The sequence below is a fragment of the Podarcis vaucheri genome (genome assembly GCF_965113315.1).
Source record: "Podarcis vaucheri genome assembly, chromosome: 16".
Taxonomy (NCBI): Eukaryota; Metazoa; Chordata; class Lepidosauria; order Squamata; family Lacertidae; genus Podarcis; species Podarcis vaucheri.
Window position 1 is genome coordinate 3,877,816 of NC_138754.1, and position 24,575 is coordinate 3,902,390.

General features: G+C 48.7%; 2 protein-coding genes across 3 annotated transcripts in view; one reads left to right on the forward strand and one right to left on the reverse strand.

Moving 5' to 3' along the window:
- LOC309520602 (uncharacterized protein) overlaps positions 1 to 3,901 on the forward strand; it is a 4,433-nt gene extending 532 nt beyond the window's left edge. Inside the window, exons 1-2 of the mRNA XM_082202574.1 lie at positions 1 to 181; positions 3,587 to 3,901. The exon at positions 1 to 181 is cut by the window's left edge and continues 532 nt beyond it. Of these exons, the coding sequence (XP_082058700.1) occupies positions 1 to 181; positions 3,587 to 3,613 (208 nt within the window). The 3' untranslated portion in view covers positions 3,614 to 3,901. The remainder of the gene's footprint in view (positions 182 to 3,586) is intronic.
- Positions 3,902 to 8,796: 4,895 nt separating this feature from the next.
- Positions 8,797 to 24,575, reverse strand: part of CDC42SE1 (CDC42 small effector 1) — a 45,418-nt gene continuing 29,639 nt past the window's right edge. Inside the window, exons 2-5 of one of the 2 annotated variants that reach the window (XM_082202685.1) lie at positions 18,356 to 18,727; positions 16,109 to 16,219; positions 12,686 to 12,789; positions 8,797 to 11,099 (exon numbers count right to left, since the gene is read on the reverse strand). In XM_082202685.1, the coding sequence (XP_082058811.1) occupies positions 12,718 to 12,789; positions 16,109 to 16,219; positions 18,356 to 18,409 (237 nt within the window). In that variant the 5' untranslated portion in view covers positions 18,410 to 18,727 and the 3' untranslated portion in view covers positions 8,797 to 11,099; positions 12,686 to 12,717. Of the gene's footprint in view, positions 11,100 to 12,685; positions 12,790 to 16,108; positions 16,220 to 18,355; positions 18,732 to 24,575 lie in introns of both variants that reach the window. The other variant, XM_082202684.1, reaches the window with a different exon arrangement.

A 24,575-nucleotide genomic window follows, 5' to 3' on the forward strand; every position in this document is an offset into this window, starting at 1 on the left:
CTGCAAGCAGGGCCAGTGCAACTCCTCGACGCTGGCGTGTGACCGGGGGCCAATGCACATGTGCGCACTGCAAGACATCAAGCAGGATAAAGAGCACAAGAGGAAGGACTTCTGGACCCAGGTCCACGAGGGACTCAGGGACCTCTGGAAGAGCATCAAGGACGCCTTCCCGCCGGAGCAGGTGGGGGCAGACGGGCGGGGGGGCCGAGGCGCCGCATAATGCGCTCCCCATTTTGTTTATTCATTCAGAGCATTGGTGCACCCCTGCTCTTTGGCCCTAAGGCCCCCCCAGAGTGGCTTGCGTACAATCTGGTAAAACGAGACGGGCCCCCCACGCTGGCGTCCAATCTGGAAAACAATAGCAAGACGACACACAAGGAAAAAGGAATGGGGAGGGAGGAGGAAAACTCAATTTTCTCAACCAGCTCCTATGAGTTAGGGCTGGTGCAGGCGCACTCGCTGGTTGGGAAAGGTTGTTGGTGGCTATGCTCTGTGATGAGCCGCGGAAGGGGAAAGCTGCTGTAGCGCTCAGGTCTTGCTTGAGTGCTTCCCAGAAGAGGGACCGAGTTGGCCGTTGGGGGAACAAGGATTCTGGACTAGAAGGGGCCCTCTTGGCCAGACGCAGCAGGCTCTCCTGATGTTCTTATGTCGGGTGGTGGGCTTTCTTCTCCGTGGGTGCAAGGAGAAATAGGCATATAAAAGAAGGACTGCCTAGATGCCAAGATCCAGGTTTGGGGCAAAGCAGAGATTTAAAACCATAACACATGCAGCAAATAAAAACATGGAAATATGCCCTTCTGGGTTCCTTCCAAAGTCCCCCTCTTCCCCTAGCATAGAAAAAAAAAGACCACATGTTTAGTAAGGTAAAAATTGGTTTACTTACAAACTCTTCCAAGGTCAGGTTCATGTGCTTTTCCACACATCGGTCAGAAAACACAGGCAGTAAAACGTGGCTTAGTTACAGTGGTGGAAGTTCCTAAATTATTAGTACAGGAACTCAAGCGGCTTGTAAGAGCCTGAGTTTGGAGCAACCAGCTCAGACCTCTTTACACACCAAGCTTCTCAGGGAAACTGGAGGAGAACCAAGTCTTGATTATCTAGCTCCTCCCAAAGTGATCTAAGCCTGGCTGGACAGCTTACTCTATGGCCTTAACCCCTTCATGCATTAATTCAACTTAAAGGTAAAGGTAAAGGGACCCCTGACCATTAGGTCCAGTCGTGGCCGACTCTGGGGTTGCGGCGCTCATCTTGCTTTACTGGCCGAGGGAGCCGGCGTACAGCTTCCGGGTCATGTGGCCAGCATGACTAAGCCGCTTCTGGCAAACCAGAGCAGCGCACGGAAACGCCATTTACCTTCCCGCCGGAGTGGTACCTATTTATCTACTTGCACTTTGAGGTGCTTTCGAACTGCTAGGTTGGCAGGAGCAGGGACTGAGCAACGGGAGCTCACCCCATCACGGGGATTCGAACCGCCAACCTTCTGATCGGCAAGTTCTAGGCTCTGTGGTTTAACCCACAGCGCCACCCACGTCCCTAATTCAACTTAAGCATGCCGGTTATATGAGGTTGCTTATCCCCACAGGGAGCCCTTCCTCTGATCCCCACAGCTGTGGAGACCTGTTGTTTCGGGTCACGAGAGTGGGGCCCTGTGAGCTGCTCTCTGCACATGCTCAGAGGAATGCTTCCCGTCAGAATTACACCGCTTGCTTGGGGAGTGGATTCTTTTTAATTTAAAGCAAGGTGTTTCCCCCACACCTCCTACTTGCCTGTCTCCTTCCCCACAACCAACCCAGGGGGTAGCTCTGTCTCCCATTGGCTCTGGGCAAACCTTCTGCCAATATCCCGCCTTTCAGCTCACCAGTAATCACTAGAGTTGTGCAATAACACACCATCTCGCCCTTTCTTTAGGCAGATAAATGTTTTGGGCCGGCACTGAAAAAATTCCTGGCTAAATTTGGAGCAAAGAGGTTCAGCCAAGCTCCCAAAAGCTTGACCCAGCAGGGCTCGTCCGATGTTCTCATGGAGCCTCCAAGTCTCCAAGCAGTCTATCTTAGTTCCTAGGTTCAGGTGACGTTGGATCACAGTTCTCCGTAGACCCGGCCAACGTGGTCAATAGTGCATAAGATCACGAGAGCCTGCTAGATCAGGCCAGAGGAGGCATATCTAGTCTAGCATCTTGTTCTCACAGTGGCCAACCAGATGTCTCAATGGGAAACCAATAATAATAATAATAATAATAATAATAATAATAATAATAATAAATAATTATTTGTACCTCACCCATCTGGCTGGTTTTCCCCAGCCACTCTGGGCGGCTTCCAACAAAGATTAAAAATATATTAAAACGTCACGTATTAAAAACTTCCCTGAACAGGGCTGCCTTCAGATGTCTTCTAAAAGTCTGGTAGTTGTTCTTCTCTTTGATATCTGGTGGGAGGGCGTTCCACTGGGCGGGCGCCACTACCGAGAAGGCCCTCTGCCTGGTTCCCTGTAGCTTTGCTTCTCGCAATGAGGGAACCGCCAGAAGGCCCTCAGTGTCCGGCAGAACGATGGGGGTGCAGACACTCCTTCAGGTATACTGGACCGAGGCCGTTTAGGGCTTTCAAGGTCAGCACCAACACTTTGAATTGCGCTTGGAAATGTACTGGGAGCCAATGTAGGTCTTTCAGGACCGGTGTTATGTGATCTCGGCAGCCGCCCCCAGTCCCCAGTCTAGCTGCCACATTCTAGATTAGTTGTAGTTTTCGGGTCACCTTCAAAGGTAGCCCCACGTAGAGCGGACCCAGGCTCAGAGCAACTCTCCCCTTCCTGAAGTATACCTGAAGGAGTGTCTCCATCTCCATTGTTCAGCTCAGACACAGAGATCCAGCACCGAGGGCCTTCTGGCGGTTCCCTCCCTGCGAGAAGCGAAGTTACAGGGAACCAGGCAGAGGGCCTTCTCGGTGGTGGCGCCTGCCCTGTGGCTTTTAATGTTTAATAGGTTATTGTATTTTAGTGTTCTGTTGGAAGTCACCCAGAGTGGCTGGAGAAACCAGCCAGATGGGCGCGGTATAAATAATAAATTATTATTATTATTACTATTATTATTCCTGCTGTCTCCGGCAGCTGGTGTGCAGAAACATCGCATACCGTGGAATATGGCCATTGTGGCTTAGTAGTCACTCACGGCCTTCTCCTCCTTCATGAATCTGCCCACTCCTCTTTTAAAGCCATCCAAATTGCTGCTCATCCCTGCCTCTTGTGGCAGGGAGTTCCACAGTCTAACTATGCTCTGAAGAATTCCTTCCTTTTACCTGTTCTGAATCTTCCAAGGTTTACCTTCCTTGGATGCCCCTGAATTCTAGCATGATGCGAGACGGAGAAAACCTTTTCCTTCTCCGAACTTTCCATGCCACCTACTGTTTAATAACCTCTTCTGTAGGGTCACATCTGACCCGCCTTGCCTCTAGTGTTGCTCAAACAGCTGTCAGAGTTGTTTGACCCACCCAGCAACATCCTCAGCAGCTCGTCGATTCCCACGAATGTGTGCGGCATGTGTTTCCACTCTTACATTTTAATTCTCTTGCTTTTCCGTTTCACACTTCAGGAACCGAAGCCGAGGCGCCAACAGTGAAGGCCAAGCAGCCATGGCGATCTTTGAGCATCAGCCCTGAGCAGGGCCTTCTAGGAAATGTGGCGCTTGTGATCTCGCTCTTCTTCTATCCAAAAGCAAACGCCCTTGATTTGCCAGAACTGCTTTCGAATTGGCAACAAAGCGAGCTGGGAAAACAGGAAGGGCGAAGGAGGTTGTACCACGAACTGAAAGAAAGGGGTTTTTATTATTCTTTTGGGGTCTCCTCTGCCTTCCTATGGAGCCCCCCCTGCTGCCGAGAGCAGCTGAATAAAAAACACTGATTCCTGAGTAGGTTTCCGTTTTCTATTACTCTCTGGTTTAGAGAGACTGGGGCACGGACAGGTGACTTGTGGACAGGTGATATTGATGGCCTTGCAACGCCCATCATCCTCATTCCTGACCAATAGGCACACTGAATGCTGAGGCCACGATGGGAGGTAGGAATCCTAAAGTGTGTGGGGAGGAGGGCACAGATATCCCCCCCAGTACAGGATTGTATCTACAGTGGTACCTCGGGTCAAGTACTTAATTCGTTCCGGAGGTCCGTTCTTAACCTGAAACTGTTCTTAACCTGAAGCACCACTTTAGCTAATGCAGTGTTTCCCAACCGGTGTTCCGCGGCACACTAGTGTGCCGCGAGACGTTGCCTGGTGTGCCGTGGGAGGGAGGCGGGCGAGGCGGGCGGCGAGAGGCGGGGCGGCGGCAGCGAGGAGAGGCCGCCCAGTGCGGGGCTCTCGCCGTCTGCCTGCCTGGCTGCCTGCGTGGCGCTGACGTCACGGGGCTGTAACGTGCCCCACATAGGCACACGCGGGGCGGCGAGCGAGCTCCCTCCCACATCCCATCGCCGGCTCTGCACCAGGTGGTAGAGCTCGGCGAAGTCGCCGCGCTGGAAGGCCAGCAGCGTGCGCGCCTTGGCCAGGCTCTCGCCCGCCTGCGCCTCCAGGCACGGCGCCTCGGGCGGCAGCGAGCCCAGGAAGCGGCCCAGCCGGCCGGGGTCGCCCGCCTGCAGCAGCGCCTCGTACACGCACGAGACCTGCTCCGCCGAGAAGTGCGACGAGCGCGGAGGATCGGGCACGGCGGAGGCCAGCCCCACGCTTGGAGAGGACGCAGCAGCCGTCGCCAAAGCCGATCCTCCTCCTCCTGCTCCGCCGCCGTCCTCTGGCTCTCGGCCGGGAGGGGCCTGCGGCGACGGGGCGGGCGCCGAAGTTGGCAGAAGTTGGCGCGCCTCCTCGGCAGCGCCTTCGTCCTCCTCCTCCTGCCTCTGCTCTCCTCCGGCGGCGGGGGCGTTCCGCCCTCCCCGGCTGGGGGGCTCGGCGGGGCCCGCGGGGAAGGAGGCCATGTTCGCGGCGCGCGGGATCGCGGCCCCCCTCGCCCGCCTCCGGCCCGCTCCCCTCCCCCTGCGCGCTGCCCTAGCCGTGCGGGTCTCCTCCCCCTGCGCCGCCGTCCCCTTTCCACATCCTAGGAGCCGCGGTCCGCCTTCCGCCCCCGGGCCGCGGCACGGCTCCCAGCCCGGGCTGGCCTCCGCCTCCTGGGACACGCGCCCACCCCCGCGGCCCCCCAAACTTCGGAGCAACTCTCCAGACGCTTCTCCCCCGCCTCGGTCTCCCTCCTTTCCACTTCTCTTCCCCCCTTCCTTCCCTCTTTCTTTCTCTTTCTCTCCCACCCGCCTTTCCTTCTATTAACTTTCCTTTCCCCTTCCCATGTAGAACAGTCCCTGCAAATAAAAACCTAGCATATTTGGAAGAGGGATGCTAGCCTAACCATTACCTTCTATGCTGTTACTATTTTATTTTTTTATTTTTTTACATAAGTAAAAAGTGACCTTTCCCCATCTGGCATGGTGGTGTGCCTCGAGATTTTTTTCATGAAACAAGTGTGCCTTTGCCCAAAAAAGGTTGGGAAACACTGAGCTAATGGAGCCTCCTGCTGCTGCCGAAGCACAATTTCTGTTCTTATCCTGAGGCAAAGTTCTTAACCTGAAACACTATTTCTGGGTTAGCAGAGTCTGTAACCTGAAGCGTATGTAACCCGAGGTACCACTGTATGTATTTTGAAAAAAAGTTGTTTGTCTCCTTGCTACGCATCCCAAGCTCTCTTAAGATAAGGTAAAGGGACCCCGGACCATTAGGTGCAGTCGCGGATGACTCTGGGGTTGCGGTGCTCATCTTGCTTTACTGGCCGAGGGAGCCGGTGTTAGTCCGCAGACAGTTTTTCCGGGTCATGTGGCCAGCAGGGCTAAGCCGCTTCTGGCGAAACCAGAGCAGTGCACGGAAAGGCCGTTTACCTTCCCGCCGGAGCGGTACCTATTTATCTACTTGCACTTTGACGTGCTTTCGAACTGCTAGGTTGGCAGGAGCAGGGACCGAGCAACGGGAGCTCACCCCGTCGCGGGGATTCGAACCGCCGACCTTCTGATCGGCAAGTCCTAGGCTCTGTGGTTTAATCCACAGCGCCACCCGTGTCCCTTCTCTTAAGATATCGTAACCAAATTTTGCACGGCCGTTCCCGAGATAAAGGTTTACACCGTACTTTTAGAGCAGGTGATTTCCTGCAAAGGATCCTGGGAACTATAGTTCCTTGCTCACTGAACTACCATTCCCATTGTTGACAGGCGACAGCTCCCAGAATTCTTTGGGGGGGATGTCCCATGCTACAAAGGCACATTGGGTTTGCTTTGGATCTACACTGCGGATCTGCCTGTAAATGTTTGGATGAAGTCTGAACCTTTCCAAACTCTATGGATTTTTTTGGAGATCTTCCTGAGTTTTCCAGGTCCAGAAGTTGGGGAGATGATCTGTTCTGGACACCCCTGGAAAGTGCAGACTCATAGCCTAGGGGGTGCTCCTGGACCCAACATAGTTATGGGAGGCCCCTTTCGGACATAGGTGACTGGACCGCCGCACTCCACGCCCTGGTGAACTTCAGGCTGGACTGCTGCAATGCACTTTTTGTGGTGCTGCCCTTGAAGACGGCACAGGAAGTCCAACTGGTTCAAAACATAGCAGCCAGATTACTGCCTGGGGTTCTGCTGAGTGCTTGCATGACCCCTTTTCTGTAAGCAACTTACAACCCAAATATCTGAAAGGCCACCTCCGTCCCTATGGACCTCCTGGGCGTTCAGATTGGCAGAGGGGCCCCTCCTTGTAGTTCCACCACCCTCAGAAGTTCGGGGGTTTGTGACCCAAGACGGGGTCTTCTCTGTGGTGGCCCCTAAGTTATGGATCTTCCTCCCCTGGCACTTTCATGAAATAGGTTCCAGAAAATGCTGAAGATGCACCTCTTTTTCTGTTCAGGGAATCATATAAGTGTGGAATTCAAAGGGACACCCTGAGGTCATCCATTCCAACCCCCTGAAATGCAGGAATCTCAATGAAAGAATAAACACGGACCAATTCACAGACGGAAGAAAAGCTGCCAGGTGCGATTGGGTCACACCCATGCCATACCTTGAAAGCACCTGGCTTCCACCCAAGAATCCTGGGAATTGTAGTTTAAGGGTGCTGGGAACTGTAGTTCTGCGAGGCTGAACTACAATTCCCAGGATTCCTGGACCGGGGGAGAATGTGCATCGAATGTGTTTTAAATCTATGAAGTGCACCATAGATTTGAAGGTCCTCTAAGAACAGCAGCTGGGCTCATCATCTCTGGAGCCCGAACTTCATATAATAATGAAATATTGCAGGGCGGGACCTCAAGGGAAAGTCTCTAAAGAAGAGGAGCGGGCAGGTATTGTCATTTTCTCCCTCCTCCCGCCATCCAAGACACAGATCCTGACCACCTTTTGACTTTTTTTTATTTTTTCAAGCATACATTACACTCTCCAGAACAGGTCGCAAGTTGGCGGGGGGGAGGCAGCAGTGCAGGGGGAGAAAACGTTTTAAGAGGCAAAGGAAAACAAAAAAATCTACCCCACTTGTCCTCTACCCCACCAGCCCAACCTTCCCACAGATCGGACACACCAGATTCTTGCATCCACCCTAGCGAAATTTCTGCGCGCAGATTGCGGCTTCTTCCCTCCTTTAAAAAAAATACTCTTTTAGGAAGCTTCCTTGTTATAATTAGACATCTTGGTCTGCCCCCCTCGCCCCCCCCATAAATTTCCTCGTTTACAAAAAAGAAGAAAAGAGAACATGTTTTCAGCAAACAAGCACACACCCGAATAGTCCAGCTATTCTTTCCCAAAAGCGGCGGTTTCGACGCCAGCCCTGCCGGCGCGAAACTTAAGCAGTTTGACACGGAGGCACCCATTGAAATCGCAGAGGGGAGAGGTGGTTGCAGGAGCTTTGGGGGTAAGATGGGGCCGGCTCTGACGTTAGGCAAAGTGGTGATCAGGGCGGGAGGTCGAAAGTAGGTGGCGCCAGAGGCCACGGCGGACAGAGTCAGAGCCGACGTCATTGGCAGCCTGAGAAAATCTCCTGTTTGTTGTGGTCGGTCTCGGCTGAACCAGAAATTTTTGGGGCTCGAGGGGAGCGGGTCCAAAGTTACGGGGAGCAGGAATACGGGCGCATTGTAGCATAGCTGTATTTCTAAACCGGTTTCCTTCAGGAGATGATTGAGATTTGAGATTAATTTGGAGCGAAAGGACAGTTCCGGAGGTTTTCTTCAACTCGAATGTGCCAGGGGGGGAAAAGTCAGCTGAGTAAGGAGTGCAAACTTTGCCTCTGTGCAGTAGGTTAGCTTCCATCCTACATCAACGCAAGCAAGAAACAGGATCCGAGTTCGAATCAGGGAAAGGTTGCTCCAGGAGGGTGCAAAGGAGAGCCAACGAGGGGTGTGGCCTGGGGAGAGGGGGCGTGGCCTGCAGATGGTTCCGAGGGCCAGGCAGAGAGGTTTTGGGGCCACTTTTGGCCTCAAGGATCGATGCTCCTCACCACTAGGGTCTAAATGTCAATTCCCAGCTATCTGATAACCTCTGGGGTGACATCAGACGTAAGTCCTACTCAGAGGAGACCCAGGGAAAGCAAGGGAGCACTTCAAGAGGTATACACTGAGCTTGACTTAGCTGAATCTCGCCCTCCTGCATTTGTTAACTTTTTTTAAAAAAATGGTGGAAAAATGGCAGTAAAAAATTCTTGGCCAGCACACATAGAAATGAAGGCAGACTCTGATATATTTCAAACCTGTCGTGTAATGAGCAAATGGATGGAAGTCTTCATCATCTTAATGTGAAAAGCAAAGGGGGGGGGGTTGGGGGGGCAATCAACAGACAACAAAGCTGGCATGTCTCAGGAAAGCTAAGCATACTATTTTTTCCTTTAACGAACAGAAATATGTGGGCTTTTTATTTTTATTTTTTTGCAGCGGAACCCTAAAGCGATTCCAGAGTTCAGCCTCGCGGGCTTCATATTTCCTGCAACGCCCCTGCTAATAATAACGAGAGAGAAGGAATGGGGGTGGGAACGATCCGCCATCCGGTGCCAGAGCCTCATGAGGCCTAGGAACTTGAAATCTGAAGTGCTCCCCCAACACCAGCCCCTAGCGCCCTTCCCACACACCCCACCTCAGAGTTCTTCCTCCTCTTGGGAAACCCCATTAAGTCAGAAGGAGTAATTCTGGAGCGAGGAACTGGCAGGAGGGCTGAATTTCTTTCCGGGGGGCAGCGTGCCATCTGTGGGCAGTGGTGCCAGGGAGAAAAACGGGCGTAGCAAGGGATATAATTTTTGCTTTTGTGCAGTGGGCTGCTCCCTGCACATTTTCACACAGTCCCCGTCAGAGTTTAGGGACAAATCCCAGCCAGGGAACATCATTCAGGATGCGAAGGAGGGACGGAGAGGGGGCGTGGCCTGTGGAGAGGGGTGTGGCCTAGGGAGAGTTCTGAGGGCCAAACAGAGCAGCCCGGGGGGCCGGATTTGGCCTGAGGTTCTCCACCCCTCGGGAGGAGAGTCAGGATTAGTCCTTAGTGATCAGATGGGGGGATGTTTCTGCGGAGAATTTCACGGGGTCAGAGAGAGGAACTTCCAGAAACTGGGGAGGGGGGGGTGCAGGGAAGCATCTGCCACCCACCTGAAATTGCTGGACTACAACTCCCATAATTCCCTCACTGGGTGCGCCGGGGCTGCTGGGAGTTGTAGTCTGAGCCCAACATTCATGATTCGACGGGAAGAACTGAGGATCAAGGTTCCTGCAGTCCAAGCAAGATCTCAGTGAAACGTCCCTATCCCAACAGAATGACAAACTTTGCCCAGCTTTTAACAGGACTATTGCATTTTTTATACATATAAAAGGAAGTTCCAAAATTGCCTTGATGTGATCCAGAGATTTTCTCCCTCCACGATGCTTTGCGGCCAAAGAGGCGACAAGACCCTGCCATCATCTGGACCGGATCCTCTCCATCTTTCGTGTTTGTTCTCTCGCTTTGCCTGGTGAAACATTGTCTCTCCCGTTCTGCTGCCCTCTGGTAGAGGAAGTCCAACGTGCAGAGGCCGCCCTGCGTATGGGATGCTTTGCCGCAGGAAACCCAAAAGCGGCCGCACCCCATCTTTAGTGACTGGCACAGAGAAGAGGTCTTCAGGAGCAGGGAGCAAAATGCTGGCCAATTTTGGAAGGTGGCGAGTGGCTAGTGCATGTGACATCACTAACCACACTCTCGCGGGCCTCCCAGTCATTTCAGCAAGGCTTTCACAGGGGAGATTCCGGCAGGGTGGCGCTCTGCCTCCCGCTCTTTAAAAAAAACCCATGCCTCATGGAAAGGTCGATCCTTCTGCCCCTCCCTAGAAAACGGCCAAAAATCCAGTGATTACACTTCCATGTAAAAAGAAACAAAAAACAGTTACGATAAGTTCCTCTCCAGATTTTTTTTGGGGGATGAAACAGAATGCACTTTTAAAAAATGAAGCAAAATGGCACACACATTATACATTTAAAGCACATGTACCCCGAGAATCGGGAGAACTGTAGTTTACTCCTACAGCGCTACAATTCCCAGCACCCATAGCAAACTACAGTTCCCAGGGTGATTGGCCTGGGGGTGTGCATGTGGAAGAGGCTTTGAATGTGCTTTAAATGGATGGCATGTTCGGAGACGTAGATGCCTGCTGAAGCCCCGGGCGTCAATCTCCCTCCAACGCCCGCCCCGATTCCTTGCCAAGTTCTGAAAAAGCAAAATGCGGCAGCCACGAAACGAAGGACGGCATGAGAGACTCAGAGTCCAGAGATGCTTCTGCAATTTTTGTGGGGGGGGGGGAGAGAAGAGAGAGAGAGGAAGCGGCAGCTGAGGGAGTGTTGGATTCAGCAAATCTTTCTATGCAAATCTGGGAGGCGAAAATTAGCGGAGGAATCAGCTGCTGCGTTTGTTGCTGACGCTCTTTAGAAAAAGAAAATCCGATCCGATTTGGAATCAGTTTGCATAAGTTATGAAGGGTGTTTGGTGTTTTTCTGAGCTTCGCCGACCTGCCTCGACAGGATCCGAGCAGGCTACTCGCGCGAGGGTTCTTTACATACTTATTTCTTTCTTTGGGATTTCTCGATTTGTTAATTTGCCCGGGACCTGCGAGAAGAAAAGAGATCGGAATGAAGAATTACATTCCCTCTCCACCCCCTTCCTGCTCCTCCACCCGAATTGTCAGGGGAAGTGAAAACTAGTTAGGAAACAGCGTCTAAGCTATATATTTTAACTCAAGACTCTGCTCTCCAGGCAGTGGGGAATGTGGGATGTGATACATAAGTAGCAGACAAGTACAACATTCCTTGTTTTCCTAGAGTGGACATGCAAAGGGGATGTTCGTTCCAGCCGGTCGAAAACTTCCTGTTTCCTCCTGGGCTGGAGTATCCTTCCTTTTGCATGTGACTAGAGGTGGGCGTGACCTTACCTGTGCAGGTAACAAAAGCACAAGGCACGCAGCCCCCCTCCCTTCTTCTCCGTCTTCCTTTCGTCGTGTGAACTGCAGTTAACTGCCAGCTTGTAGTCACTGGGATTAACCCCCTATATGGGGTAGATCCATATCTACATATTTGTAACCAAGTCTGCCTTCAGGGATCCAACTGTGAACTGAAGATGTGAGTAAACTTCTTTTATATATATACAGTGGACGCTCGGGTTGCGAATGTGTTCCGTGCGGGAAGCATGTTCGCAACCCGCAGCGCCCCGTCTGCGCACGTGCGGGTTGCAATTCGGCGTTTCTGTGCATGTGCAAAGCGTGATTTAGCGCTTCTGCGCATGCACAAGCGCCGAAACCCGGAAGTACTTCCGGGTTTGGCATGGTGCACAACCCGAAATCGCGCACCTTGAAGCAGTAACTGGTATGACTGTACTTTAAACAAGATTGTGGCATATTCTTTTAAGAGGGATATACGGGAACTTACTAGGAACCTGCGGGTTAAACCACAGAGCCTAGGGCTTGCCGATCAGAAGGTCGGCGGTTTGAATCCCCACAATGGGGTGAGCTCCCGTTGCTCAGTCCCAGCTCCTGCCAACCTAGCAGTTCGAAAGCATGGTCAAAGTGCAAGTACATAAATAGGTACCATTCCAGCAGGAAGGTAAATGGCGTTTCTGTGCGCTGCTCTGCTTCGCCGGAAGCGGCTTAGTCCTGCTGGCCACATGACCCAGAAGCTGTACGCCGGCTCCCTCGGCCAGTTAAGCGAGATGAGCGCTGCAACCCCAGAGTCGTCCGCGACTGGACCTAATGGTCAGGGGTCCCTTTACCAGGAACCTAATAGGAAGAGGCTTAAACAAGCCTGCAACCAGCTATCTGCTGTGCTTTTAAAAGGGGAATGTAAAACTCTGCTAAGTTCTAGAACAGGCATCCCCAAACTTTGGCCCTCCAGATGTTTTGGTCTACAACTCCCATGATCCCTAGCTAACAGGACCAGTGGTCAGGGATGATGGGAATTGTAGTCGAAAACATCAGGAAGGCCAAAGGTTGGGGATGCCTGTTACAGAACTTGCTAGCGCAAGTTCGGAAGGATATTAATAAACAATATATCCCCTCCTTCCTCCCTGAACATTCCCACAGGGACTACAGCTTAAACCTTGGGGAGCCAGGATTCCTGGCTCTACGGCAGAACAAGGAGCTAGTCCTTAATGATCAGATGGGGAACTAGGGAAGGTATTTTTGTATCTAGCAAGGCACTTACACGGAAGAGAAAGCGGGGGAAACACCACAGAGCTACAAAACGTGGGAGCTGCTCCACTGTCGATCTCGGCCGCATTTGGATCTCATTTCATGCATTGCCCCCGTCTGATGGAAGAGAGAGAAAGAGGTCGAGGTTAGGACTAAGCATCAGGAATACCTTTTTGAAGGCAAAAGCTGTTTGGTGGTGGAAAAAACAATGCTGTCCAGGGTTGTATAGACTGCGGAGAGAATAATTGGGTGCACTCTTCCCACCTTGGACCAAATCTATGCTTCCAGGTGCCATGAGAAAGCGGCAGAGATAGCGCAGGATAGTGCGCACCCCGGAAATGATCTCTTTCAGCCTCTGCCTTCTGGAAGAAAGTGCAGGGTTATAAAGGCCAGAACTAGCCACCTGAGAAACAGTTTCTACGCAAATGCAATTCTGGTTCTAAATGCAGCATAAGGGGTCTCTGTAGTATAGTGTATTTTTTAGTATAGTGTATAGTATAGTATAGTATAGTATAGTATAGTATAGTATAGTATAGTAATGTATTTTAAAATGGGGTTTCAGAGTTTTTAGGGGTTTTTATAGTATAGTATAGTGTATTTTTAGGGACGCGGGTGGCGCTGTGGGTTAAACCACAGAGCCTAGGACTTGCTGATCGAAAGGTCGGCGGTTCGAATCCCCGCGGCGGGGTGAGCTCCCGTTACTCGGTCCCTGCTCCTGCCAACCTAGCAGTTCGAAAGCACATCAAAGTGCAAGTAGATAAATAGGTACCGCTTTATAGCGGGAAGGTAAACGGCGTTTCCGTGTGCTGCGCTGGCTCGCCAGCTGCAGCTTCGTCACGCTGACCGGAAGTGTCTCCGGACGGTGCCTGCTCACAGCCTCTTAAGTGAGGTGAGTGCGCAACCCTAGAGTCGGACATGACTGGCCCTAACGGGCAGGGGTACCTTTACCTTATAGTGTGTTTTAAAATGGGGTTTCAGAGTTTTTAGGGGGTTTTGAATGTTTTATGTAGTTTTTCAATTTCATTGTTCTGTATGGGACAATGACAATAAAGATATTGTATATTGTATATTGAACGGAAGAGCCTGGAAGGTGGCGGGCCCGTCTGTCAGGGTTGGACTATATGATCCTTGGGTTGCCTTCCAAGTCCTCCATTCTACGACGACGGCGTCGGAAGTGTTCCTGTCACAGCACCTTCGATCCCTCGCATCCCAGCTGGATGCTGGGGGTCGTACCCAATGGCTCTCGAGTAGATTCTCTGAACAGGCCTAAGTCAGCCCACCTTCATTCGTTCAGATGGGTCTACTCGGAGGAGGTTGGATCCGGCCCCAGGGGGATGCAGAGTGCAGGACACTGGGGAGATGAATTGGGGAACGAAAAGAGGAGGGCAACTCATAAAACCACCACCTTGGAAATGCAGAAAGGGCCTCCAAGACAAAAACAAAGAGGAAAAATAAAAACACCAAAGGAAAACCAAAAAATAGAAGAAAATAAAAAAGAGAGGGGGGGGGAAATAAAAGGGACTTCCAACCCTCTGTTTGTTGGTTACAAAAAATAAATCACTGAAAATATTCACTCTATATTCAAGAGAGTGGGACCCTAAGCTATACAGTGGTACCTCGGGTTAAGTACTTAATTCATTCCGGAGGTCCGTTCTTAACCTGAAACTGTTCTTAACCTGAAGCACCACTTTAGCTAATGGGGCCTCCTGCTGCTGCCGCGCCGCCGGAGCCCGATTTCTGTTCTCATCCTGAAGCAAAGTTCTTAATCCGAGGTAATGTTTCTGGGTTAGCGGAATCTGTAACCTGAAGTGTATGTAACCTGAAGCGTATGTGACCTGAGGTACCACTGTAGCTTGCTTAGCTTATACCTAAATCTGGCACTGGGGGTGGCAGCAGTCAGGGTGGCGAAGGCAGGGCGGGTTTTTGGCTGGCGCTATCTCAGCTGGAGAAGCGAGGGCGCGGCGTCTGGCTGCCGTTCGGATCTCCCTTTCGCACACAAGACTCTCAGCGCCAGCTGGTCGAGGAAGGATGAAGCCCAGAAGCACACAGAGGCATGTTTGCAAAAGGGGAGGGCAGGCTGTGGCAAGCCCAGATTCTGCCAGCCCTGGAGTTCTGAAACTGTCAAAATCTGTCTGCTGCGGCTTTCAAGCCTGATTAATAAGCAGGGCTCTCTGTTCCCTGGCAAACGTCAAAAACGTCCTCTTCCATCTCACCTCATTGTTGGAGGGGTTGCAATTAGCTTGGCACAGCTCATCCTTTAAGGTGGGAATTTAACTTTGACACAAATGGTAAATATTACGAGGGTTGCCATACGTCTGGGTTTTTTTCCTTAAAAAAGCTCAGCAACTTTCCTTAAAAAATTGAACAATTTCCAAAAAAAGAGCTTTCTTTGGGCAATTTCCCCCAAAAAAGCTCAACAACCTTTGCGTCCGGATTTCTTGAAATATGGCAACCCTAATATTACTAAAGAAATCTGGAAGATGGAGTGTTTAAAGAAGAGAGGAAAATGTTTGCAGGATATTTGAAGAATCATGTTAACAGGTTAAACTTTAGCAGGGTGGCAGTAAACTCAGCAGTTTAGAGTATATAAAGATACGAGGCGGAAGGAGAACGAAAGAATTTATGGAGCAATTTAAAAATGCAGCTGTAATGAGTATATATACAGAACCACGGAAGGGGAAGTCGATGATTCTGATTGTATGAGTAAATTGAATGGAATGTGAAAATTTGCAATGGAAAAATGTATAAATAATTTTTCAGAAAAATACTAAAGAACCGAGGGTTTGCTGTCCAAAATTAATGCCGTCAAATATTTCTGATGATACCAAGGGAGATATATTGTCAAAAGAACTGGCCTTATATATGATCTTGGCGGATGGGCTAGTAAGAAAACAGCCCAGAATTTTGCACTTGGTATCGCTCGCTTTGCAATATCAGTATAATAGAGCAAATTATGCATAATTTGAGATATTGACAAGGACCAGAAGCAACAGACACTTTAAATATGATTATGCGTTCCTTTACAGCTAAACCAGTCCACATCACAAGCCTGAATATGTTTGGGATTTTGGTTGTTGTTTTTTTGAACCTATGTGCAACTGAACTCATTCTACATGCCTGATTTACAGTTTTGTTTCTCCACTTTAGATTTGCATCTGTGGCTGCAACTGCTCTCTCTGGTTTATATACGTTATAAAACGAAATTTTAAAAAAACCTCTACAATACCAAAATTAAAAATGAGGCCAGTTTGGCTGTCGCCCTCAAACAGCCGCTAGAGGGCAGGCGAGGGCAAACCTTTCCTTCCTCATAGAACCTAATGAAAAACCCATTTCCTGCCATTTGCTAAAGTGGATGGGAAAGGTTTGTATCTGCTGCGTAGAAACGCCCAACTCCTTCCGAACCCAAACCCAACCGCCAAAGAGAACAGAGGTTTACCATGGGGAGACCCTCGTTCGCCATGTCTCCGGACCCGATGTGCGTCAGGTGGACGAAATTCATGGGCTCCCCTATCATGCTGCGGTCGATTCTCCGCCGCGTCTTCTTCGGCTGCGGGGGGAGAGGGAGGAACAGGGCGGAAGGAAAAGATCACCACCAGAGTCGAGGAAACACGGGAACGGGCTTCGCCTGAGCCAGAAGGCAAGCAAAGCCTTTGGCGCATTGAAAGCGCCACTTGGAAGAGTCCGGCTGCTGGGTCAGGCGAAAGGGGGTCCATCAAGTCCAGCCCCCCTTGTTCTCACAGAGTCCAAATGCCCCTAAGAACCGGACTGTCTCTCCAGAGTGGCGCATGCTCTGGTTATCTCCCGCTTGGACTACTGCAATGCGCACTACGTGGGGCTACCTTTGAAGGTGACCCGGAAATTACAGCTAATCCAGAATGCGGCAGCTAGACTGGTGACTGGGAGCGGCCGCAGAGACCACAAAGCACTCGTCTTGAAAGACCTACACTGGCTCCCAGTACGTTTCCGAGCACAATTCAAAGTGTTGGTGCTGACCTTGAAAGCCCTAAACGGCCTCGGTCCAGTATACCTGAAGGAGCGTCTCCACCCCCATCGTTCTGCCCAGACACCGGGGTCCTCCGAGGGCCTTCTGGCAGTTCCCTCATTGCGAGAAGCAAAGCTACAGGGAACCAGGCAGAGGGCCTTCTCGGTAGTGGCACCCTCCCTGTGGAACGCCCTCCCACCAGATGTCAAAGAGATAAACAACTACCAGACCTTTAGAAGACATCTGAAGGCAGCCCTGTTTAGGGAAGCTTTTAATGTTTACGGACTACTGTATTTTAATATTTTGTTGGAAACCGCCCAGAGTGGCTGGGGAAACCCAGTCAGATGGGCGGGGTATAAATTCTATTCTATTCTATTCTTTTCTATGAACCTGGAAATCTGGATAGACTGCCTCTGGAGCTGGAGGTTTCACAGGAACACCAAAAGATCCTGGCTGCCGGATCAGGCCAAAGGGGCTTGTCCAGAATCTCTTGTCCAGAATCCGGTTCTTTAGAGTAGCCAACCAGATCCCTGTTGGAAAACCGCAAACAGGAGCTGAGCAGAAGAGCCCTCTGCCATCCTGCGGTTTCCAGCAACTGGTATTCAGAAGCATAGCTGTCTCTGAGATAGACTCATGGAATTGTAGAGTTCAAAGGAACCCCAGGGGTCATCCAGTCCACCCCCTGCAATGCAGGAATCTTTTGCCCAATGGGGGCTTTGAACCAGCAACCTCAAGATTAAGGGTCTCGCGCTCTACTGACTGAGCTATTGGAAGCAGATCGGATGAGGGCAATTTCTCTGTATTTATCATGAGATCTGTTAGGGATTAATTACCGAAATATCTCTATGTGATTTAAGAGACGGTGTTTGATGTCTTATCGCCTTTTTACGTTTCGCTGGAAGCTGCCCAGAGTGGCTGGGGAAACCCAGTCAAGATATACCTTGTACCATCGAAACAGGTGAAAACCACAGGATCCGTCCAAATAAACAGCTGCAGGAAACTTTGCCAGTGTGTTGGTAAGAAAAACAGTTATTATCTCAAGCCACCGTCACACTGTATATTCAATGTACTCTGATACCACCCTAAACGGTCAAGGCTTTCCCCCAAAGGATTCTGGGAACTGTAGTTTGTTACAGGTGTGAAGAGTTGTCAGGTGACTGTTCCCCACTATTCGCCTCCCAGAGCTACAGTTCCCAGAGTGGCTTAGCAGTCAACCCCTCTTGGGGGAACTAATAATAATAATAATAATAATAATAATATTTATACCCCACATATCTGGCCAGGCTTCCCCAGCCACTCTGGGCGGCTTACAGTATAGAGTGGTACCTCAGTTCTCTAACATAATCCATTCTGGAAGATGGTCCGGCTTCCGAAACGTTTGAAAACCAAGGCGCAAAGGGCTGGCTGAGAGTTCAATTGGAAAAATGGAAAAACAGGCAGCGGAAGCCGTTTGTCTTCCGAGGTGCGTTCGAAAACGGAAGCAATCGCTTTCAGGTTTTCGGCGTTTGAAAAATGTTCGGCTTCCGGGACGCTCGAAAACTGAGGTACCACTGTATCTAAAAACTAATAATAAAAATCAAGCCTTGCCAACTCTCTGCACTGGAGCATTCCAAGGGCAGGAAAAACCATCCCCAAAGGCTGAATTCAGATCTCTGGGCTGCTGTTCTCCGCTCCTGGGCTAAGAGATTCGGGACAACCCACCTGCCGCGATTTCTCTACGACGCAGCAACCCAGCTTGTGCCAGAAATCGCTCATATTCGTTGAGGATTCCAGCTTTCCGCCTAGTGGGTCGATCTTCTCTCAGATACTGGTAAGCCAGACCCCTTTCCGCGTGCCGGATCCTTCTCTACGCGGGAAAGTTTCTGCGACCGCTGCGACCCAAAGCTGCTTTCTTCCTCCCCACCACCACTGCAGGGTCCAGAAAATTCACACGGCGGCCTCCGAGATCATTCTGCGAGCTGAGGCGATTCCGCCGTTCCGGAGAAAAGACGCCGGCGGAGATTTGCGGAGTTCGTTCCCGTGCCCTGACAGCGAGGCAGAAGCAAATAGGACTCCTCAGACGTTGTTTGAAGTCTACCTTTGGGGAAGGGAGGAAAGAGAGAGTCATTTAGGAGATTTTAAATATTCCTTAAGAACGTGAAGGTGTCAGAAGTGGCGTTCTGGATCAGCTCAGCAGCCTTGTCTCATAGCAGCCATTGTACGGACAGGAAGCTGGGGTTAATGGGTCACTGGTCTGATCCTGCAACAAGGCTCTTATTTTTATATGAAGGGCTGCCCCCCCCGCTTGAATCGCTCAGAAACCCCACCCACCCTTGGCGAATCCAGGGTCCTGTTGAGGAGCGACAGATCGGCCAATGGGAGGCTGAGCTCTGACTTCCTGCAAATCCTGCGCTGCAATTCCTCCAATGGGAGCTGCGTGGCGACAGCATTGCGTTTCTATGTATATAGCAAGAAACTCCAAACAGCATCAGCTACGAGTATTAGGATCGCAGAGGCTGTGGTGTTTTTTTCTGGCCAATTAATTTGAATTTCAAAGATTTTTAACAATTTAACTTCAAATTTAGTACAAGTTTAAAATATTTTTTATAAGTTGGTTTCCCCTTGATGTTTTCATTCCCACCCTTTCCTGCTGTATTAAATGTTTGTTTTTCTTCTGGGATTGTACCCCCAAATGTGTTTTATAAGCTTGTCTCCGACCATAATAAATTATCTATCGATCTACAACATACTTTATTATATTTCCCCTTCATTACAATTAATTATTCCTTTATTTCCCCCCTTTTAAAAATTCATTGTCGATTTCCCATCCCCTGCTGTGTTGGATCCTGTTCGCACTTCCGTGGACTTTAATTATTTTCCAGCTAGTCCAAAGAAGGCTCCAAACTTCCATAAAGCTTTCAATATTTCAACATTTTAATCTCTTAATCATACTGTCTCCTTTGTCATGCCCAAGGCTGAATAACCCTTTCCTGCCCTGTTTTGGTCCTGAGGGGGGAATTCTCTTTTGGGGAAGACTGTTAATTTGACTTTACTTCCCTTTTCTTAAAAGGACATCTTCTTACTGAAGGGCGTTGCAACGCAGATCGCCCCACAATTTCCCTTCCAGGAAGATCAGACCCAGCAGATAAGACCTCCTTTTTTTCTGGTCGACTTGACTGCTCTCTGCAGATAACAGGAAACCAAGTGTTTCCATAGAACCAGACTGGAGTGACTTATTTTTCGTAAAAAAAGAACTCTAAACGAAAAAGACGCCACTTCCTCATTTTGAAAGAGTTGCCACAGAGAGAGAGACTCAGCGAGGGTCACTGGCTCTGGGGCTTGGATTTCTCAAGCTTTCGCGGCCGCCTGCGTCACACGACAGGCCGGAAAGTCATAACACAACCGCTGCGCAATCTGATGTGTGTTTACTGAAAATTGAGCCCACTGAGCTCAGCGGAGCTTGCTCTGCGTCGGATCCCAGCCTTGCAAATAATAAAAAACCCAATTTTTAAAAATACAGAGGTCACACACCCGCACATTTTGAGCACTCTTACAAAGCTTCAGGAACCATGCTTCCTCCCTGCAAAGAATCTTGGGAACTGTAGCTGACCCACTACGGCGCTGCGGTTCCCAGAGCCCTTAACGAAAACTATGATTCCCAGGAATATTTGCAGGAAGCCATGTGGCCAGTTGGTTAGAGAGTGTTCTGGTGGGAGGAGATTTCAGTCCCCCACTTTTTTTCTGAACAAACACAAACCACTGTGTTGCAAAATGTAAGAATCTACAAAAATGCAATAGCAACACGATGGCTAATAACTGTGAGGGAATACAGTGGTACCTCGGGTTAAGTACTTAATTCGTTCCGGAGGTCCGTTCTTAACCTGAAACTGTTCTTAACCTGAAGCACCACTTTAGCTAATGGGGCCTCCTGCTGCCGCCGCACCGTCAGAGCACGATTTCTGTTCTCATCCTGAAGCAAAGTTCTTAACCTGAGGTACTATTTCTGGGTTAGTGGAGTCTGTAACCTGAAGCGTCTGTAACCTGAAGCATATGTAACCCGAGGTACCACTGTATATAATGTGTTATGATGTCATTCAAAATATACAACTAAGCCACTTAAAAATGATGTATATATCATACAACACATCTCACAAAATATACAAGTAACTTCAAGTTGTTATGTGTATCAGAGTCAAACAAAGAATCAAACAGATCAAGGAATAGCAAGGAACGCCAAACCATCTCTCAAAGGAAGTCATCTCTCAAAAGTCTCAAATAACACCACCAACAACAACAATTTTTTATTTGTACCCCGCCATTCTGGCGGGGTTTCCACCGCCTCTCTGGGCAGCTTCCAACAAAGATTAAAAATACATCAAAATACATCAAAAAGGAAGACGCCTCTCCGAAGTCACAAAAGGACAGTCTATCTGGAATAGTTCAACTGATTCAGAATAAAGCCTTCATCAGCTGGAAATGGAATATAAGGCATTGCAAGCAATGAATGACAACAAAACTGTTTTGTTCCATAGGTTAACTTTTCTTCTCCCGGTCCTGAATTGTCCAGCATTCAGCCTTGCTGGAGGTCCACGAGTTCGAGTGTCACAAGAGAGCCAGGAAAACTCTTCCCTATCCGCCTTCTCAATACATCATTTTATAAACTTCCATCATGTCGCCTCTTAACGATGGATGGACTCGAACTCTGGTCTCCCAGGCCTTAGTCTGACACACTGGGATCTTTTCAACCAGAGTCAAGACTGGACAGATCTAAATACAGATCAGGGCATGAGCTCACCCTAGCGGTTGGAGGATGGATGGCGGTTAACAGATTGAGGTTGAATCCTGACAAGATAGAAGTACTGTTTTTGGAAGATGGAGGCGGGCAGGTGTGGAGGTCTCCCTGGTCCTGAATGGGGTAACTGTGCCCCTGAAGGACCAGGTGCGCAGCCTGGGAGTCATTCTGGAAGCACAGCTGTCCATGGAGGCACAGGTCAATTCTGTGTCCAGGACGGCTGTCTACCAGCTCCATCTGGTACGCAGGATGAGACCCTACCTGCCCACAGACTGTATTGCCAGAGTGGTGCATGCTCTGGTTATCTCCCGCTTGGACTACTGCAATGCGCTCTACATGGGGCTACCTTTGACGGTGACCCAGAAACTGCAATTAATCCAGAATGCGGCAGCTAGACTGGTGACTGGGAGCGGCCGCTGGCTCCCAGTACGTTTTGGAGCACAATTCAAAGTGTTGGTGCTGACCTTGAAAGCCCTAAACGGCCTCGTTCCTGTATATCTGAAGGAGCGTCTCCACCCCCATCGTTCTGACCGGACACTGAGGTCCAGCGCCGAGGGCCTTCTGGCGGTTCCCTCATTGCGAGAAGTGAGGTTACAAGGAACCAGGCAGAGGGCCTTCTCGGTAGTGGCGCCCACCCTGTGGAACACCCTCCCACCAGATGTGAAGGAAATAAGCAGCTAGCCAATCTTTAAAAGACATCTGAAGGCAGCCCTGTTTAGGGAAGTTTTTAATATTTAATGCTGTACCGTTTTTAACACTTGATTGGGAGCTGCCCAGAGTGGCTGGGGAAACTCAGCCAGATGGGAGGGGTATAAATAATAAATTATTATTATTATTATTATTATTGACAAAAGTTGCTGGTTTTTTAAAAAAATGTGACAAGCTTTTGAGTTCTCCAGAACGCTCCTTTTGCCTGATGAACACTTCTGGAGAACTCAGAGGTTTGCCGCATTTTTGTAGCACTTTGCTTGGTCCTTAGTTTTCATCTCTCTTTCCCCGTGACTCATTCAGCCCAGAAACCGTTGCTGATCATCTCTGTTGTCATTGTTGCGTGGGTGCGTTTCAAAGTGGCATCGGAAATAAATAAAAATACTGCTGGTTTTCCTCTATTGCAGTCCTGAGGTTCCAAAAATATGGTATGGCCGATCGCTGGTGCATTGCGGGGCAAAAGTCAGAGAGGACGTCCAATTTGCAAAAAAAGGGGGGGAAGGGGGGAGGGAAAAAGAGTTTATCTGTAGAGATGCACATCTAGGAGGAAATGGTTTTAATTCAAAGAAAACTGAAAGTTTTAAAGAATTAAAAGAAAGAATTGAAATTGGTTGCTGGGGGTTGATGAAGAAACGAAGTGGCGTTTGGGAGATTTTCGTGTAAGGAAAAGGCGTGTAAGAAGCAACGTGATAGAAGTTTACGAAATTGTCCCTGGCACGGAGAAAGTGGATAGAAAAAAAGTTATTCTCCTGGACGTCTGAAGGACAGACAAAAGGAATTTCTAGCACTGACCAAAGTAGATAAAAATAAATGATTAAAAAAAAAACAAAAATCAGATTTTTAAAATTTCAATTGGATTTTTAAAATCAAATGCTTTTGGAGGAAAAATCTTACCAATGATAGTTTTCTATTTAAGTTACATTATAGTCCAAAGGTTATTCATCAGGAAATAAGGATCCATTTTAAGTTTTTCATGTGTGTTAAAACTCAGTCTAAGGTGTTTTTTAAAAAATTGTTTAACCACATCAGTTAACAAACATGGATACATATGCTATAATGTTATTGTTTTAGTCAAATAAATTGTTTCAATTGTTATTAAGGAAATGATTATTTTTCTCCTTCCAATAAAGTACGGCAGGAAAGTTGTCCAAATATAAACAATAATTTCGTAATTATCTGTCTATGTATTTCTAATCGTATAACCAAATCAGTAATTTTTTATGTAACTGTAAAAACTACGCTGATAATTTATTATTCCAAAAAGGAAAGCTTCATCTGGTTGTAAATATTAAGATTATACCAGCAAGAATGATTCTTCCTGTAAAAAATTATAATGATTTAAACCAAGTCTTTTTGACTAGTGATTCAAATCAAGTCTTACTGACTAGTGATTTAAATCGTGAAATCCGCCCTGTGCATCACACAGTTAAACTGCGGAACTCCCTGTCACAGGAGACGGTGACAGCCACTAACTTGGATGGCTGTGAAAGAGGATTAGGCAAATTCATGGTGGAGAAGGGGGCTATCAGTGGCTACTAGCCACGATGGAACCTCCAAGTCCAGGGACAGTCTATCTAGATTTCTAGGCGGTTGGGGGCAATTGACCACAGAGGGAACAGGATACCAGACTAAGATGGGCCCCTTTTAGTGACTGGGTAAAACTATGGAAAGAAGGTTTAAAATTTACTGCATGCAATGCCTTAAAGGAAAATATGGTGAAAATGATGTATAGATAGTATATTACACCTGTCAAGTTAGCTAAAATGTATAAAGTTAGCAATAAATGTTGGAAATGCAAAGAAAAAGAAGGAACATTTTATCACATGTGGTGGGAATGTAAAAAAAGGTGAAAAGCTTCTGGGAGATGATATATAATGAGCTGGAAAAAAATGTTGAAATATACATTTATAAAGAAACCAGAAGCATTTTTACTGGGCATTGTAGGAAGTGATATAAATAGAAAGGAATGTAAGCTCTTTTTATATGCAGTAACAGCAGCAAGAATATTCCTGGCCCAAAAATGGAAGCAAGAAGAATTACCAACGGTTGAAGAATGGAGGATGAAGTTAATGGACTATGCAGAATTAGATAAACTAACAGGAAGGATTCGAAACTGGCGGGACCAGAAATTTATGGAAGACTGGAGTAAATATATGGACTATTTGAAAAGTATTTGTGAAGATCAGACTACGTTTGTAGGTTTGCAATAAGTTTTGTGAGGAGTATTATTGGAAGTATTGCTAAAATGGAGAAGGGGGAGGATGGTTAGTTAAGATATTTAAAGGAAATATGAATTTAAGAAATGCATAAGAAGTGGTTAAAACGGTGGATCATCAGAGGTGCTGATGGAAGTCCAAAAAGATTGTATAAGTGTCAAAGTTTTGTGGTAGGTACTATAATTTATATGTTAAAATTAATAAAAATTACTATAAAAAAAAGATG